General features: G+C 36.7%; 1 protein-coding gene across 15 annotated transcripts in view; it reads left to right on the top strand.

Moving 5' to 3' along the window:
• The window catches only part of PHC3 (polyhomeotic homolog 3), a 91946-nt gene that overhangs the window by 58862 nt on the left and 15037 nt on the right, over positions 1 to 18047 (top strand). For 14 of the 15 annotated variants that reach the window (XR_002337748.1, XM_021069777.1, XM_021069778.1 and 11 more), the window contains 4 exons: positions 4433 to 4683; positions 8314 to 8473; positions 14487 to 14601; positions 17907 to 18039. Coding sequence is in view for 13 of the 15 variants with exons in the window: in XM_021069777.1 (XP_020925436.1) it covers positions 4433 to 4683; positions 8314 to 8473; positions 14487 to 14601; positions 17907 to 18039 (659 nt within the window). In the remaining 2 variants the exon portion in view is untranslated. Of the gene's footprint in view, positions 1 to 4432; positions 4684 to 8313; positions 8474 to 12660; positions 12738 to 14486; positions 14602 to 17906; positions 18040 to 18047 lie in introns of those variants that run through there. The other variant, XR_002337749.1, reaches the window with a different exon arrangement.

Here is an 18047-nt window from a genome sequence, read left to right as displayed (position 1 = left end):
TTTTATTTTTTCCATTATAGCTGCTTTAAGAAATAGTTTTTTTTAACCAAGATTGGAATGGTAACTTTGAGCAAGTTACCAGCCCTTCCTTTGTAAGTGGGGATGGTAGTAGTTTGTATCTCATAAGGTCATTGTGGAGATTTTTTTTTTATTATAGTTGATTTACAACGTTCTGTTAAATTTTGCTGTACAGCAGAGTGACCCAGTCATACATTCTTTTTCTCACATTATTCTCCCTCATGTTCCATCACTATAGTTCGATGTGCTACACAGCAGGACCTCATTGCTTATCCACTCCAGATGCAATACTTTGCATCTATTAACCCCAAACTCCCAGTCCATCCCACTCTTCCCCCCGCCCCCCCACCGCCCTGGCAACCACAAGTCTGTTCTCCAAGACCATCAGTTTGTTTCCTTTCTGTAGAAAGGATCATTTGTGTCATATATTAGATTCCAGATATAAGTGATATCATATGGTATTTGTCTTTCTGACTTCTCTTTATGTATGAGAGTCTCTAGTTCCATCCATGTAGCTGCAAATGGCATTATTTTCCTTTTTATGGCTGAGTAATATTCCACTGTGTATATGTACCACATCTTAATCCATTCATCTGTTGATGAACATTTAGGTCGTTTCCATGTCTTGGCTATTGTGAATAGTGCTTCAATGAACATAGGAGTGCATGTATCTTTTTATTTATTTATTTATTTATTTATTTATTTATTTATTGGTCTTTTGTCTTTTTGTTGTTGTTGTTGCTATTTCTTGGGCCACTCCCGCGGCATATGGAGGTTCCCAGGCTAGGGGTCGAATCGGAGCTGTAGCCACCGGCCTACGCCAGAGCCACAGCAACTCGGGATCCGAGCCGCATCTGCAACCTCCACCACAGCTCACGGCAACGCCGGATCGTTAACCCACTGAGCAAGGGCAGGGACCGAACCCGCAACCTCATGGTTCCTAGTTGGATTCGTTAACCACTGCGCCACGACGGGAACTCCCGCATGTATCTTTTTTAAGAAAAGTTTTGTTCAGATATATGCCCAAGAGTGGGATTGCTGGGTCATATGGTAATTCTATATTTAGTTTTCTGAGGTACCTCCATACTGTTTTCCATAGTGGTTACACCAATTTACATTCCCACCAACAGTGAAGGAGGGTACCCTTTTCTTCACATTCTCTCCAGCATATGTTATTTGTGGACTCTTATTTATTATTTTTTTTATTACTCAATGAATTTATTACATTTGTAGTTGTACAGTGATCATCACAATCCAATTTTATAGGATTTCCCCACAACCCCAGCGCATCCCCCCACCCCCCAAACTGTCTCCTCTGGAGACCATAAGTTTTTCAAAGTCTGTGAGTCAGTATCTGTTCTGCAAAGCAGTTCAGTCTGTCCTTTTTTCAGATTCCACATGTCAGTGAAAGCATTTGATGTTGGTGTCTCATTGTATGGCTGACTTCAAATAGCATGATAGTTTCTAGGTCCATCCATGTTGCTAAGAATGCTGGTATTTTGTTCCTTTTAATGGCTGAGTAATATGCCATTGTGTATATGTACCACATCTTCTTGATGCAGTCCTCTGTCGATGGACATTTAGGTTGTTTCCGTGTCTTGGCTATTGAAAATAGTGCTGTAGTGAACATTGGAGTCCATGTGTCTTTGCGAGTCGTGGTTTTCTCTGGATAGATGCCCAGGAGTGGGACTGCTGGATCAAATGGTAGTTCTATGTTTAGTTTTCTGAGGCATCTCCATACTGTTTTCCACAGTGGTTGCACCAACTTGCACTCCCACCAACAGTGTACTAGGGTTCCTTTTCCTCCACACCCTCTCTAGCACTTATTGTTTGTAGACTTTTGGATGATGGCCATTATGGCTGGTGTAAGGTGGTACCTCAGAGTGGTTTTGATTTGCATTTCTCTAATAATGAGTGGTGTTGAGCATCTTCTCATGTGTTTTTTGGCCATCTGCATGTCTTCTTTGGAGAACTGTCTGTTTAGATCTTCTGCCCATTTTTGGATGGGGTTATTTGTTTTTTTGGTATGGAGCTACAGAAGGTGTGTATAAATTTTGGAGATTAATCCCTTGTCAGTCGATTCACTTGCAAAGATTTTCTCCCCATTCTGTGGGTTGCCTTTTTGTTTTGTTTAGGGTTTCCTTTGCTGTGCAGAAACTTTGAAGTTTGATTAGGTCCCATTTGTTTATTTTTGTTTTTACTGTCAGTACTCTAAGAGGTGGATCTGAGAAGGTGTTGCTGTCATTTATGTTGGAGAGTGTTTGGGCTATGTTTTCCTCTAAGAGTTTGATAGTGTCTGGTCTTATATCTAGGTCTTTAATCCATTTGGAGTTTATTTTTGTGTATGGTGTTAGGGAGTGTTCTAATTTCATTCTTTTGCGTGTGGCTGTCCAGTTTTCCCAGCACCACTTATTGAACAAGCTGTCTTTTCTCCCTTGTATATTCTTGCCTCCTTTGTCATAGATGAGTTGGCTGTAGGTGCATGGGTTTAATTCTGGGCTTTCTATCCTGTTCCACTGATCTATAGTTCTGTCTTTGTGCCAGTACCATACAGTTTTGATGACTCTTGCTTTGTAGTATAGTCTGCAGTCCGGGAGCCTCATTCCTCCAGCTCCATTTTTCTTTTCCAGGATGTCTTTGGCTATTCTGGGCCTTTTGTGCTTCCAAACAAACTTTAAAATATTTTGTTCGAGTTCTGTGAAAAATGTTCTTGGTAACTTGATAGAGATTGCATTGAATGTGTAGATTGCCTTAGGTAGTATAGTCATTTTGATAATATTGACTCTTCCAATCCAAGAGCATGTATGTCTTTCCATCTATTTGTGTCATGTTTGATTTCTTTCATCAGTGGCTTGTAGTTTTCAGAGTACAGGTCTTTTGTCTCTTTAGGTAGGTTTACTTCTAGGTATTTTATTCTGGATGTGATGGCAAATGGGATTGCTTCCTTAATTTCCTTTTCTGATATTTTATTGTTAGTATATAGAAATGCCATTGATTTCTGTGTATTAATTTTGTATTCTGTGACTTTGCCAAATTCGTGGATGAGCTCTGACAGTTTTCTGGTGGAGTCTTTAGGATTCTCTAGGTATAGTATCATGTCATCTGCAAATAGTAATAGTTTTACTTCTTCCTTTCCAATTTGGATTCCTTTTATTTCTTTCACTTCTCTGATTGCTATGGCTAGGACTTCCAAAACTATGTTGAATAGTAGTGGCGAGAGTGGACATCCTTGTCTTGTTCCTGATCTCAGTGGGAATTCTTTTTTTTTTTTTTTTTTTTTTTTTGTCTTTTTGTCTTTTTGCCTTTTGTAGGGCCGCTCCCATGGCATATGAAGTTTCCCAGGCCAGGGGTCCAATCGGAGCTGTAGCCGCCGGCCTATGCCAGAGCCATAGCAACGCTGGTTCCGAGCTGTATCTGTGACCTACACCACAGCTCACGGTAACACCGTATCCTTAACCCACTGAGTAAGGCCAGGGATCGAACCTGCAACCGCATGGTTCCTAGTCAGATTCGTTAACCACTGTGCCGTGACAGGAACTCCCAGTGGGAATTCTTTCAGCTTTTCACCATTGAGAGTGATGTTAGCTCTGGGTTTGTCATATATGGCCTTATTTTGGACTTGTTATGATGGCCATTTGGACCAGTGTGAAATCTGATTTGTATTTTTCTAATAATTAACGTTGGTGAGCATTTTTTCATGTTCCTGTTGGCCATCTGTACATCTTTGGAGAAATGTCTATTCAGGTCTTCTGCCCATTTTTCAATTGGGTTGTTGGTTTTTTTTTTTTTTTTGCTGTTGAGTTGTATAAGTAGTTTGTAGATTTTAGAGATTAAGCCCTTTGGTTGCATGGTTGCATATTTCAAAGTATTTTCTCCCATTTGGTAGGTTGTCTTTTTTTTTTTTTTTTTTTTTTTTTTCGGTCTTTCTGTCTTTCTAGGGCTACACCCATGACACATGCAAGTTCTCAGGATAGGGGTTGAATGGAGCCGTAGCTGCTGGCCTACGCCACAGCAACACAGGATCTGAGCCGCATCTGTGACCTACACCACAGCTCATGGCAATACCAGTTCCTTAACCCACTGAGCCAGGCCAGGGATCGATGTCCTCATGGATACTACTTGGGTTCGTTAGCCACTGAACCACGATAGGAACTCCATCTTTTTGTTATTTTTATGGTTTCCTTTGCTGTGCTTGCCTGTTTGATTAGGTCCCATTGGTTTGTTTTTGTTTTTGGTTCTGTTGCCTTGGGAGCTTTGTGGAGATTAAGTGAGATAATAAATATAAAGTATAAAGGTATCAAGTTTTTTTTTAAGTGCTAGATATTATTGTTATTAATGTTTATTTTAAAATTTTCTTTCATGTTTGCCTGGGCAGAATGCTAAAAATTGAAAAAAATGACTTTTTTTTTTCCAGAGCAAGTAGAATTACCCGCTGTGGCATCGGTCAGTGCTTCAGTAATTAAATCTCCATCAGATCCTTCGCATGTTTCTGTTCCTCCACCTCCACTATTACTTCCAGCTGCTACCACCAGGAGTAATAGTACATCTATGCCCAGTAGCATACCCAATGTAGAAAACAAACCTCCACAGGCTATTGTTAAACCACAGATCTTGACCCATGTTATTGAAGGCTTTGTGATCCAGGAGGGATTGGAGCCATTTCCTGTAAGTAGCAAGCAATTTGTATTTTTAAAATTCTTCACGTGGCATTATTTTAAAATTTATAGTCTGTTCTAAAAAATAAGCTTGTAGTTTTATTTCAAAAATTGTTAATATTTTATCTAGAATTTTTAATATATATTCTTTATATATTTCCAAATATACTTCTAGAATTTTATGCTATTTAGATGTCAAAGGAGAAAAATTGGAGGATATAAGGACATCAGTTTTATAATTTTTAGAGAAAGGCAATTAGGTGTTTACTCCAGTGAAATAAACTTTTTTTTTCTTTTTAAGGGGACTGAAATGACATCTGAAGTGTATTTTTTTCTTTTTGATGGTGTTTCTTGTATAATGTGATACTTTGTGAACTTTAACGTGGATACAGAAAACAATAGTTTCCTAATTTAATACTTCCGATGTTACTCAGTTGATGGTTTATAATAAGCAAATAGATTTTCTCATTATTCTTACATCTCAGCCTTCAATCATATTTTTTAAATGTTTCAAAATGTTTACCTCAAAACGGAGGTGCTATAAAATTTGAGACCAGCGATGCAGAATTTCATGCTAATATCTAGAGGTGAACATTTTTCCTTAGAAAATAAACTAAGACAAGTGGCCAAAATCAAAGATAAGAAAACAAAATTATTTTGAGGGGCTTTGAACCATCTGATTTTTCATATTCATGGATAGGGCATTGTGATTGCATAGTGATAGCTGATTTCCTAATTGGTTATCTTTATATTTAGTCTATGGTGTGTGTATTAAACTTGGATGTCTTAAAGAATCTCTGAGAGTTCCCTAGTGGGCCTAGTGATTAAGGACTCAACTTTGTCATTGTTGTAGCACAGGTTGGGAATTTCCACTTCCACATGCTGCAGGTGTGACCAAAAAAAAAAAATCTCTGATATAGTAAGTGGAGGAACGAAGCAGTCTTTTCTCCCTACTTCTCAGTGGTTGGATCTTAAGCTATGCCACATATTGACTGTGGTACCTGTGTCATAGCACTCAACCTTTTTTTTTTTTTTTCGTCTTTTGTCCTTTTAGAGCTGCATACATGGCACATGGAAGTTCCCAAGCTTGGGGTCAAATTGGAGCTACAGCTTCTGGCCTACACCACAGTCATGGCAACACAGAATTAGAGTCGCATCTGCAGCCTACACCACAGCTCCCGGCAATGCTGGATTCTTAACCCACTGAGCGAGGCCAGGGATCAAACCCAAAACCTCATAGTTCCTAGTCGGATTCGTTTCTGCTGTGCCACGTTGGGAACTCCCCCACTTAGTGTAGATTGAGCATTTATTTTCTCATTTGATTAATAGTTTTTAATTTGATTAATATCATTTGATTTTGAAAGGTTACATACTATTCTACTATGTGGACAGCCATAATTTATATAATCCATCCATTATAATTGACCCTCTATATCCACAGGTTTCACATTTGGGAGTCAACCCAATCATAAATCAAAATATTAAAAAAGATGTTCCCTGGTGGCCTAGTGGTTAAGAATTCAGTATTGTCACTGCTGTGGCTTGGTTCAGTCCCTGATTTGGGAACTTCCTCGTGCCACAGTCATGGCCAAAAATATATATATATATATATATATAAAAAAGAAAAATGTAAGAAATTCCGAAAAGTAAAACTTGAATTTGCTGTGCATGGGCAACTATTTACTTTGTATTTATATTTTATTAGGTGTTGTAAGTAATCTAGAGATTACTTAACGTATACAGAAGAGTGTGCATAGGTTATATGAGGTTATATGCACATAATGCTCCACTTTCTAAAAGAGACTTGATGATCTGCAGGTTTTTCTATCCTCTGAAGTCCTGGAACCAATCCCCTGCAGATAGTGAGGGACAACTATATTGTTGGTCATTTAGGTTTCTGTTTTTTCTCTGTTCAAATAGTCTTTTTTTTTTTTTTTTTTTTTTTGGTCTTTTTGCCATTTCTAGGGCCTCTCCTGTGGCATATGGAGGTTCCCAGGCTAGGGGTCGAATCGGAGCTATAGCTGCTGGCCTGCACCTCAGCCACAGCAACACAGGATCTGAGCCACATCTGCAACCTACACCACAGCTCACGGCAACGCCGGATCCTTAACCCACTGATCAAGGCCAGGGAATGAACCCAAAATCTCGTGGTTTCTAGTCAGATTCGTTAACCACTGAGCCATGACGGGAACTCCTTAAATAGTCTTAAAAGGACTAATTCTGTAAATTACCCACATTTTACATAACTGCTTTAGCATAAATTCCTAGAAGTACAGGTATTGGATCACAGTACGTATGTATTCATAAGACTCTCTTTGTGTTGCCAAGTTATTTTCTGGAAAGAATATTTAAATTTATTCATATGCCAGATTTAGCAGATCTAAATATTACAATTTTGTCAGCAGTAATCTCCATAAAACTACTTGAGGCATATTATATATACTGACTGCAATGAACAAAATTTAGAAGCTTATGAGTGATTATTCTTTAGGGTTACACGTCGAAATTTACAGGAAGCTATATTTACTATGTGTGGAAGATGTTGCAGAGTTTACCAGCATTCTCAAGTAGGAAAAACGGTTCCATTTTTTCAGATAGCTGAGAGTTCACTAGTAAATCAGTAAATGTTTTTGGTCTAGAATGTTTTTGCTGAAAACCTTTCTTTCCTTCTTTTTTTTTTTTTTTTTTTTTTTTTTTGTCTTTTTAGGGCTGCACTTGCTGCATATGGAGGTTCCTAGGCTAGGGGTCGAATTGGAGCTACAGCTGCCAGCCTACGCCACAGCAACATGAGATCTGAGCTGCGTTTGTGACCCACACCACAGCTTACAGCAATGCTGAATCCTTAACCCTGTGAGCGAGGCCAGGGATCAAACCTGTGCCCTCATGGATGATAGGTTTGTTTCTGCTGAGCTACTACGGAAGTCCCTGAAAACATTTCTAAAATAAGTAGTTTTCATGACTTAACCAAGTATATGGAACATAAGTGCATGTATTTCTGTTATTGATTTTAATATTTGAGGATTTTTTCATTTCTTTTTGTAATTATGATAGATTAGGCTGCTGAACTAGGAGTTAGGTGACTTGAGTTCTAGTCCTCATTCTGCTTTTGTAAAGAAATTAAGGGTATATACACACATACATGCATATATAGCCATTTTTTTTCAGATTCTTTTCCCATATAGGTTATTACAGAATATTGAGTTCTCTGTGCTATACAGGAGGTCGGTCCTCATTTTTAAAAGCCATGCAGTAATGACCTATCCTGATAGTTAACCCTACAAATAAAAATCTTTGTGCATGAAAAATAAATTCTTGAAAGTTGTTGCAGAAAAAAAATAAAGGTATCTGGCTAATCAAAATGTATTACTGATTTTTTAAAGACTTTTTAGACTGTCTGCCTAAACTAGGACCCTACTTCCATTTGACTGAGACTTTGAAGCATCCATACTGCTGGTGACCTGTAATATAAAGTGTTTATGTTTAGATTGCCAGGCCTTTTCTCAGGGAATAAAGTACTTAATAAATGGATCTGATGAGTTGTACAAGTAAATTATCACAGATACCATTCAAGAGATTTTTTAAAAACTATTTTTGAAAGTCTTCTAAAAGATTATTTAATTTTGTTCTCTCTCTTTTAAAGGTGAGTCGTTCATCTTTGCTGATTGAACATCCTGTGAAAAAAAGGCCTATTTTGGATAATCAGATGATAAATTCTGTGTGTGTTCAGCCAGAGTTACAGAATAATGCAAAGCATGCAGATAATTCATCTGACACAGAGATGGAAGATATGATTGCTGAAGGTTTGTGGATTTTCTTTTAAGATACCCTTTGACTTTATTGCTTGAAGTAAAACATGGATTTTTATTCTACAGAGATTTTCACTTGGAAGTATTTACTTTTATTTTCATAGAATGTATTTGACTAAAGTAATGGAAAAGCTAACCAGACTCTTAATGGCTATATAAATATAGTAGCAAGATTGGTGTTAATTTGTATGATGTCAGTTTGATGTTTGAAGTAGATGTTTGGGTGGAAAAAGTTCCATTTTATATGTGAAAATAATTTAAAGTTCTAGCATCAAGGAGTTCTCTTGTGGCACAGTGGGTTAAAGATCTGGCGTTGTCACTATAGTGGCTTAGGTTGCTGCTGTGGAGTGTTTGATCCCTAACTTAGAACTCTCCACATGCCATGGGTGCAGCCAAAACAAAAACAAAAACAAACAAAAATCCCCCAAATTTTAGCTTCAAAACATCCAGTTCTCTTTCCTAAGCAGACTTAAGTAAATGACTGTTTACTGAGTTTGCTTAAAAATTTAGACCTTCTGGGTTGTTTGGTTTTAGACCTTATGTATTGTGATGTTTGATATCCAGGGGTATTACAGTTGTATAAAGATGTAGTCTTCAATCAAAAAGTGATTTGGGGAGTTCCTGTCATGAAGCAGTGAAAACAAATCCAACTAGGAGCCATGAGGTTGCGGGTTCAATCCCTGGCCTTGCTCAGTGGGTTAAGGATCCAGCATTGCCACGAGCTGTGGTGTAGGTTAAAGATGTGGCTTGGATCTGGCATAGGCCGGCAGCTACAGCTACAGCTCCAATTGGACCCCTAGCTTGGGAACCTCCATGTGCTGAGGGTGCAGCCCTAAAAGGACAAAAGAAAAAAAAAAAAGTGATTCGGTTTGTTCAAAGAGGAAAATATCACTGTCTTCTCAATGCCAGAGAATCTTTTTTTTTTTTTTAATATAGACTTTAATATGTGAAAACTCTGTAAAAGTTAAAGTGGCATACAAAATGACTGCAGGAAAATAAACACAAATAAATACAAAAATATATATTTTTTGATTCTGATCATGACTTTGCAATTGATAAAATTCAGTTTAAGTAAATAGCACTTAGTATAGTCAGGGCTCTACAGTAGTGAATTAACATCTGTGTCTAATTATCTTCAGTATATTAGTATATTTCATGTAAAATTAATATGTTCATTTTGCAAATACTTATTGAGTGTGTACTCTGCCTGTACTTTGCTGAAGTAAGTAAAATAGCATGCTGGTAAGCAAAATGGACTTGGCTCTCAGTTTTCCTAATTTTTTTTTTTTTTTGTCTTTTTGGCTTTTCTAGGGTTGCTCCCATGGCATATGGAGGTTCCCAGGCTAGGTGTCCAATTGGAGCTGTAGCTACCGGCCTACGCCAGCGCCACAGCAATGCGGGATCTGAGCCACATCTGTGACCTACACCACAGCTCACAGCAATGCTGGATCCTTAACCCACTGAGCAAGGCCAGGGATCGAACCTGCAACCTCATAGTTTCTAGTCAGGTTCATTTCTACTGTGCCATGATGGGAACTCCTCCCTACCTTCTCTCTTTCTCTGTTGCTTTTTTCCTCTCCCTTCCTTTCTTCTTTTGGGGAAAAAAAAAAAAATCATAGTTCTTATTATATTATACTAGTACGTACTAAAGAATATATCTCTAAAAAGTGTACATTTTGTTAAATGTTATGTTGCACAAAACAATATTAGTAGTAATTCTTTGGTGTCATCTAGTATCTGTACATATTCAGATTTCCTCAATTGTATAATTTCTTAAATTGTATAAATGTCCTTTTATAGTTATTTTGTTCAAATCAGTATCCAAACAATCTCTTTATTTTGCCTCTTGTTATGAATTTAATTTCATTTAATTCCTGAGTACTTGCTTTTAATTATACATACTGTGTATATCTGAGAAAATTTTTCATTTGAGGTGAAGGTAATAAAGATGAATGTGCAGGGATTTTTTTTCTTGCCTTTATCTATAAGAAGTGTGTACATGAAAGTTTTCTAAGAAAATCAACATATATAATGTTCCCTCTCATGTACACACATTGGAGAAAATGGAAAACTGCTTAGAAAGCTTCATAGCATATTTTGTGATGCACATGGTTTATAGTATATTTACATATGCTGGACTATGCTAGAATTTAGAGGAAATTTTGGTCTAGTAGGAAGCAGCAATCTCCACAACAGAAAGATAACTAAGGTGTAACGTATGGTAAGTATTAAGTGAATTGCATTAGATAGTAGGAACTTGGCACCTTAAAACCGGGTGAGATTATTGCCAGGTTGGTGAGTCTTTGTAAAGATGGGATTTGACCTGGGTCCTAGATGGTAAAGCACAGATTTAAGGTAGCAAACAAGAAGAACCTTTCAGGTTAGCATACCGTGAAATAAATACACAAAAACTGTGCAAGTGCTGGGTAACTACAGGAGGGGGCAGTGAAGGGTAGACGGCTGCGTTAGAAAAGTAGTGGGAAGTAAGGCAGATTCAGATTCTAGAGTACCTTGATATTCTACTCTGGAGTTAGGATTTACGTTACTGTCAAGAGGATGGTTATTGGAAGATTTTTATGCAGGTGACATGAACAGGAGTGTATTTTGGAAGCTCTGCTGGTCACTTGTAGGATGAATATAGAGGTTTGGCATGTAATTGATAACTCATAGTCATGGTGGAAAGAGGAGGGAAAGGACTGATGGAAGATAAGGTAAAGGGTGGTTTAAAAGGACAAGATACCAGAGTGAGGAATAGGAAGGTTTAAAGATGATTAATCTATGCAATGAGTAATAAATAAGCCATAGAGATCTAATGCACAGTACAGTGAATACAGACAATATTATTGTACTGGAATCACCAGACTTGCTGAGAGACTAAACTTAATTATCCCAATGACTAAAATGAAAGGATAAAAATTAATGTGATAGAAGTGCTCCATATCACTACAAAGACAGTGATATAATGTATCAGATTAACACATTGTACACTTTAAATTTACATAATTATATGTTAAATATATTGAGTGTAGGAGAAGATGATTATGGTGGCTCAGTGAGTTAAGGATCCAGTTTTGTCACTGCTATGGCTCCCGTTCGATCCCTGGCCCTTGAACTTCTATATGCTATGGGTGTGGCAAGAAAAAAAAAGACAATCTATTTCATAGTAGAGATATATTCACTGAAAATGTGTCATTTAATTTTATAAATTTTTTCTTTTACTGTATACTTCAGTGCTTATGGGAAATACTTTAGGGTGAAATGGTGAGGTCATTAATTTAGTGTCCTTGGTTTTAGTAGTACATACAGTTTAATTCAGTATGAAAAACTTAAGGATTATTCTCTTTTTAGAGGATATCTCTGTTTTGACAGGTTCTATAGCCAGAATCTCCAAGCAATAGTTTGTGATTTATCAGAATATGTCTTCCTGGGTAAATCATCAGACTGATGATGGTTTTTATCTCATTGCCTCTTTCTTTGCTGCTGATCCTAAAGTGTTCTCAAGTCTTCAGGAAAATTAAAAAGTAACTCCTCCTTGCATAGAAAAATTGGGGATCTCTGTTAATTAGAATATGTGTTTGGCCACTCCATTAGAGACTCAGGATAATACCTAATTAAATAAGAAGTCTCATTTTGACATAGCCCAAAGGTGAGCAGTGCCAGGCTCCACTGAGTTGGGCACCATTGAGTTGGGCACCTAAGCTCTCAGTGTTTCATGGCTCTGCCATACCTAGAATGTTGCTGTCATTTCCAGGATAGCTAATCTTCATGATCACATTCTGATCAATAAGATGGGAAAAAGGGCACCTCTTGGAATTTGCAGGCATTTCCATTTCCATGTCATTGGTCAGAAATTGGCCACACATAGGGCAGAAACTATTTTATTCTCAGTGGTGATATTTGTAGCTGAAGATTAGGATTTTGTTACTGTGAGAGAAAACTGAAGAATGGATATTAGAGAATTACCAGCTGTCTAGAATTCCACCTTTATTAACTAAGCAACATTTTTTTAAAACTTATTTGGCTCTTAATTTTTTATTCACAAATGTGAAAAAGTAGCCTTGGTAAAACGTTACCAAATTTGTTAAAATTTTGACCAAACATTAGAACTGGATTTTTTTTTGAATCTGTTAATATTCCTCTCTTCTTTATGAGAAATAAAACTGATGTTCTATTTTTGTCAGGTTGTTAACTCTTAGACCATACCTGTTTGGGATCTCCCCTCTCTCACCAGCAAAAACATTTCCTTCTCCTTCATAAGGTATTCTAACCTATTATCAAGTGTTGCATATTGTTATGTTAATTAAGAAAAACTTTTGATAAAGCTTTTAGTATAGTCTGGAAATCAAACAACCTGAGGAATGGGCTCTTTGGGGCTGGATTGGTGGCAGTAGTGGGGGAATAGCAATTTTGTCTTCAGTACAACCTTTTCAAGGTCAGGCCTGGTTACAAGCATGACAAAGTGAAAACAATACTCTTGGACATTATGACACTAGGTCCCAGGAATGTGTTGTAGGGCACAGCTGTGTGAAAGCCATCTCTAGGTCATTGGAAGGACTAATTTTTACTTCACTTGTTTTGAGACTCTTTCTTCCTTATTGCTACCAATTAGATGAGTTTTGCTTATGAAGATAGTCCTGTGAATTTCCTTAAGATGATCACTTGCTAGTTTATGAGTTGATCGGTTGACATTGTATTTGGATGTCTTTTGGAACTTCACATATTTCATAGTAGGTTTTTGAGTTGTTCTTGCTACCTTCACTTGATTTAGCACTTTGCCACTTGCTTGTCCAGTAATGCTAGAATAATGTGATGCTTGAATGCATTGAGTACATGTCATCCATGCCTACATTTCAGAGTCCCTTTCTTCATCTTAACAAGTCTTGGTTAAATGAATAACATAGAAAACTACATATGGAGTGCAGAGCTAAAAGCTTTAGTTGGTGGAGTGCTTTTTTTGGTATAATTTATATGACTTGGAATAGGAATTATGATAACATGAAAAAGGCAAAAATATGGTGGATTTAAGAATTTAACAGTTTCATTAAAGTATTTCTTAAGCACTTATTACAGGTCTTGGTAGTTCTAGTTCTTAAATGGAAAACAGGAAATGGAACTATCACTTTTCTATGCCTACTCCCTGTTGGGCATTCATGTAATCTTCATTACAGTTCTTTGGGAAAAGTATTTATAAACCCCATTTTACAGATGAGAAAACTGTGGGTCATGAAGATTAAGTTGCTTGCTTATAGGTGACTGCTGCTTAATACTTGAAGATTTAGATAGGAAGTTTCTTTGAGTCCTGTGGTATGGCTTGAAGAAGGATGGATATAGAGGTGGAGGAAGGACATTCTAACTTAACAGAGAGTACTCTGACAAAAAAGGATAAATTAGAAATTACAAAGCCATAGGTGATTTTTAAGATAATTGTAAATTATTTTTAATATAACTAAAAAGGACTGTTGTATAATTAGATAATACATCTTTATATATTCTGTCGTACACTGCAGATCTTTGAGAGTGTTAATTATTTTAAATGCTCCTCTGAAATCAGACATCAAAATTTTACCTTCTTTTTGGAGTCATCCTCATTCTCTCTGCTTAGAATTATCTTCTTTGCTATATATACTGTACGTAGGACAGTGTATCAAAGTATATACTACATGATGCTTTTAGAAAGTGTTCCTTTTGAAAGGTAGTGACTTTGTCTTATTTGCACATTTTTAGATAGGTTGGATTCTCAGAAAAACGAATCTTTAAAAAATGTATTGCTTATTCATATAGGGAAAACTAAACTTTTTATGCAGGAGAGCAAGAGGGAATTGGTAAAAGTGGATATTTTTGGGGGGCTTTTGCCTTACCAAAGGGGCTATGGATTAAAAAGTTAAAAGACTATTCCTTTTAAGTTTGCTGAGGGTCTGAGCTAGCAGCTCCAACCAAAGTAAAAGCTACAAGAAAATTTGCCACAATTAAATTTTTGGAAGTTTTTTCTTTTGTTTTCTTTTTTTAGAGACCTTAGAAGAAATGGACAGTGAGTTGCTCAAGTGTGAATTCTGTGGAAAGATGGGATATGCTAATGAATTTCTGCGGTCTAAACGATTCTGCACTATGTCATGTGCCAAAAGGTATTTGTTTCCCTTGAATTTCCTAAAGCACAAACCACAGTCACTGTAACAAAACCAAAAAACTTAGGTAGTTTACCATTAGTCAAAATGAGATATTAAGGAGAAATGATAATCAAGTAAGCTTTATCTAGAGCTGCTTTGGTATTTCATTGTTAAGTTTTGCTCTACGAAAATTGCACATGTGTAGCACATACAGTATAATCTAATATTGAAGTAGCATTCTCCTGGTGGTAAGAATATGCTTAGGAGAATCCCTCCTGTGAGTGGACTGCTAGTCCTTAAAGTATCAAAACAGTATTTATTTGTTTTACCAGTATTGAAATATGTGGGTTTACTTTGTTATGTTTTAAAATGTTTTCATTTCCTTTATTTATGTTTTTGTATTTTTGCCTTTTCTAGGGCTGCTCCCATGGCCTATGGAGGTTCCCAGGCTAGGGGTCTAATTGGAGCTGTAGCCGCTGGCCTACACTACAGCTCATGGCAACGCTGGATCCTTAAAATGTTTTCATTTCTTTTAATCATATCCTGTTTATTTTAGGTTTCTAGGTGGGATAGCTATAGCACAAGTTCTCCACATTGTTACATTATCTTGTCAGCAAAATGCCTGTCTCCTCTAAATTTGTATTTTCAATAATAATATTATAGGTAAATAGTATTACTAGCAAAAGAAATGTTTAGTATCTTCATTGATCTTGTCACAGGTTTCGTTTACGTTAAAGAAAACCTGATTCTGCTAATAAATCCTAATATAAGTATTTCCCACTAAAGGGGAGGTGTATGTGCAGGTTGATTATTTTGAAATTTGTTCTCTGTGCCAAAAGTTATTATTCTGTCAAAGAATTTAAAATCTTATTGACACGTCTAGGGATTTTCTTGCTTGAACATATTATTTAGTATGGTACCCCTAAAATATACTTAGTAAAACTTAAGTTAAATAAGTAGTAGAAGTACTTTCTTCTAAAAATGGGTTATTGGTTTCTTAATTGTCAGTCTGTTATTCAGATATTCATTCATGTTTTTGATAGTGCAAGTTAAATAATATAACTCTTATTTTGACCTGGGAGTTTTCCAATTTGTGTGTACCATAAGAAGGAATCATGGCTCTCTGATTCTAAGGGATTAAAAACTGTGGGAGAAGGACTGCTTTTCACAGTATCTTAAACTTACTGATTATTTAGAAATATTTCAGGACCTTTAACACACTACCACCACTCTTCTCCCAGAGATGACTGCTGAGTTGTAACGTTATAATACCTTTAGGTGAACCTCTTTAGAGGTTTAGGGCTCCTAACATAGGAAAATGCAGATAAGAGCAAGGAGAGGAGGTAAATTAGGTCAGGTAAGAACTGCTCTTTACATGTCTGCCTGGCCGTCTGTCTGAAAGATCTACATTAGGGCCTGAATTGCAGGTGTAAAGTTAGTCTCTCTTCTCTGTTCTTTGGTCATTTGAGAAAGAAGTTTTGTCAGTTGATGTGAATGGAAATCAGAAACCTTTAGAACTGAGCCCACAGACGAGCATAATGACCACAGCAGGAGCCTGTTGAATTGTTTCAGAACAAAATGAAGTGATATCGGGACACTTTTATGTTTTTTGGGGAAAAAATAGCCTATTTACTCTATAGCACTCCTTACTTCCACCTCCTGGTATTTTCATAAAACATAGGTGAGGAAATTTTATTTTGATATCTATATACAGATGGTCTTAGAACAGTTATCAATGGCAATGTTATTTGGGATTTATTTTCATCATCTTCCTGAGAAATCATCTTAAAGCAAAAGAGTTTTAAAAATAAGAAATTACAGTGGCAGTTTTATGTGCAAAAAAGAGGAACTCTGTATTTTTCTTAGCCTTTCTGTAACTTTTCAGAAATTTGTTTCTTAGATTTTTTCTTTTCACTCTTCTTTCCAGGGAAGGGGTTGTTGGTTAACTATGCGCAGGCCGAGTCCTTTCTGTAGCCTATTTTTGTATGGCTCCTGAACTGTATAAGGTGGTTATTATGGTTTTACCATGGTTGAAAAGAATCAGAAGAATAATATTTCATGATACATGAGAATTTCAAATTTAAGTGTCACTAAAGTTTTACTGGAGCACAGCCATGCTCATTCATTACTGTCTATGGGAGCATTCATGTTACAGTTGCAGAGTTGAGTAGTTGTGCTAGAGACTTGTGTGGCCTACAAAACCTAAAATATTTACTGCCTGGCTCTTTATAGAAGTTTGCTAGCCACTCTTCTAGGGTGTTGAAACCCAGTAAATGGTATAGTAGTCTTTTAAGCTGTCATCATGCCTTATAGGTCTACATTAAAAAATATTAGAGTGCTCACTTTTTTTTTCTTTTCTTTTTAGGGCCACACCCACGGCATATGGAGGTTCCCAGGCTAGGGGTCCAGTTGGAGCTGTAGCCACTGGCCCATACCAAAGCCACACCAAAGCTAGATCTGAGCTGAGTCTGTGACCTACACCACAGCTCACAGCAACGCCAGATCCTTAACCCACTGAGTGAGGCCGGGGATCGAACCTGCGTCCTCATGGATGTTAGATTCGTTTCTGCTGAGCCACGATGGGAACCCCCAAAGGGCTCACTTTAGCAGCATGTATTCTAAGATTGGAACAATATGGAGAAGATTAGCATGGCCCCTGCACAAGGATGAGATGCAAATTCATGAAGTGTTCTGTGTTTTAAAAGAAAAAATATATATGTCTGTTTTGATAAAATAATCTTTCAGTCACTTTTAAAGAATTATATATAGTTGAATTTCCTGAATAGTGAGAGCCATGAATTCCTTGTATAACGTTAAAATTTCAGCTTTACATTTTCACTCTTTGACTTTAGTTAAGTTTGAAAAATATTTTACTAGCCATTTGAGATTTCCTTCTCTCTACTATATTAACCTATTTTTACTAATTTCTCTTGAGAAATGATTTCCTTGGAAAATAACAGTTTAAACATCTAAGTAGTTAACTCTTTTTCTCTTGGAACCTTGAATTAGCCTCTGTATTTTGCAGAAAGTTACCCACTATAATGCCGTTATTAGGAGAAATTATCAATACGTTGTTGTAGGTATCCAGTATTAAATTGAGAGCCATATTATGATATATGAAGAGGCCTTTTCTGTTTTTTTTTTTTTTTTTCCTCTATTAGTGTAAGTACATCTGTCTAACACTTTGGTTTACTTTCTGAGGTATTACAGTCCATAATGAAGTTAATGGCACTTACTAATTCACTACTGAATTTTAAGGTCATAATTACTACATGGAGGGTCCCATATATCATTTAATATTTTTTCTCACTTGAATTTCTTAGGTACAATGTTAGCTGTTCTAAAAAATTTACACTTAGTCGTTGGAATCGTAAACCTGATAATCAAAGTCTTGGGCATCGTGGCCGTCGTCCAAGTGGCCCTGATGGGGCAGCAAGAGAACATATCCTTAGGCAGGTCTGTAG

Source organism: Sus scrofa, chromosome 13 (assembly GCF_000003025.6).
Source record: "Sus scrofa isolate TJ Tabasco breed Duroc chromosome 13, Sscrofa11.1, whole genome shotgun sequence".
Lineage (NCBI taxonomy): Eukaryota > Metazoa > Chordata > Mammalia > Artiodactyla > Suidae > Sus > Sus scrofa.
The sequence above is the reverse complement of the archived record's forward strand: the minus strand, read 5'-3'. Positions and strand labels throughout refer to the sequence as shown.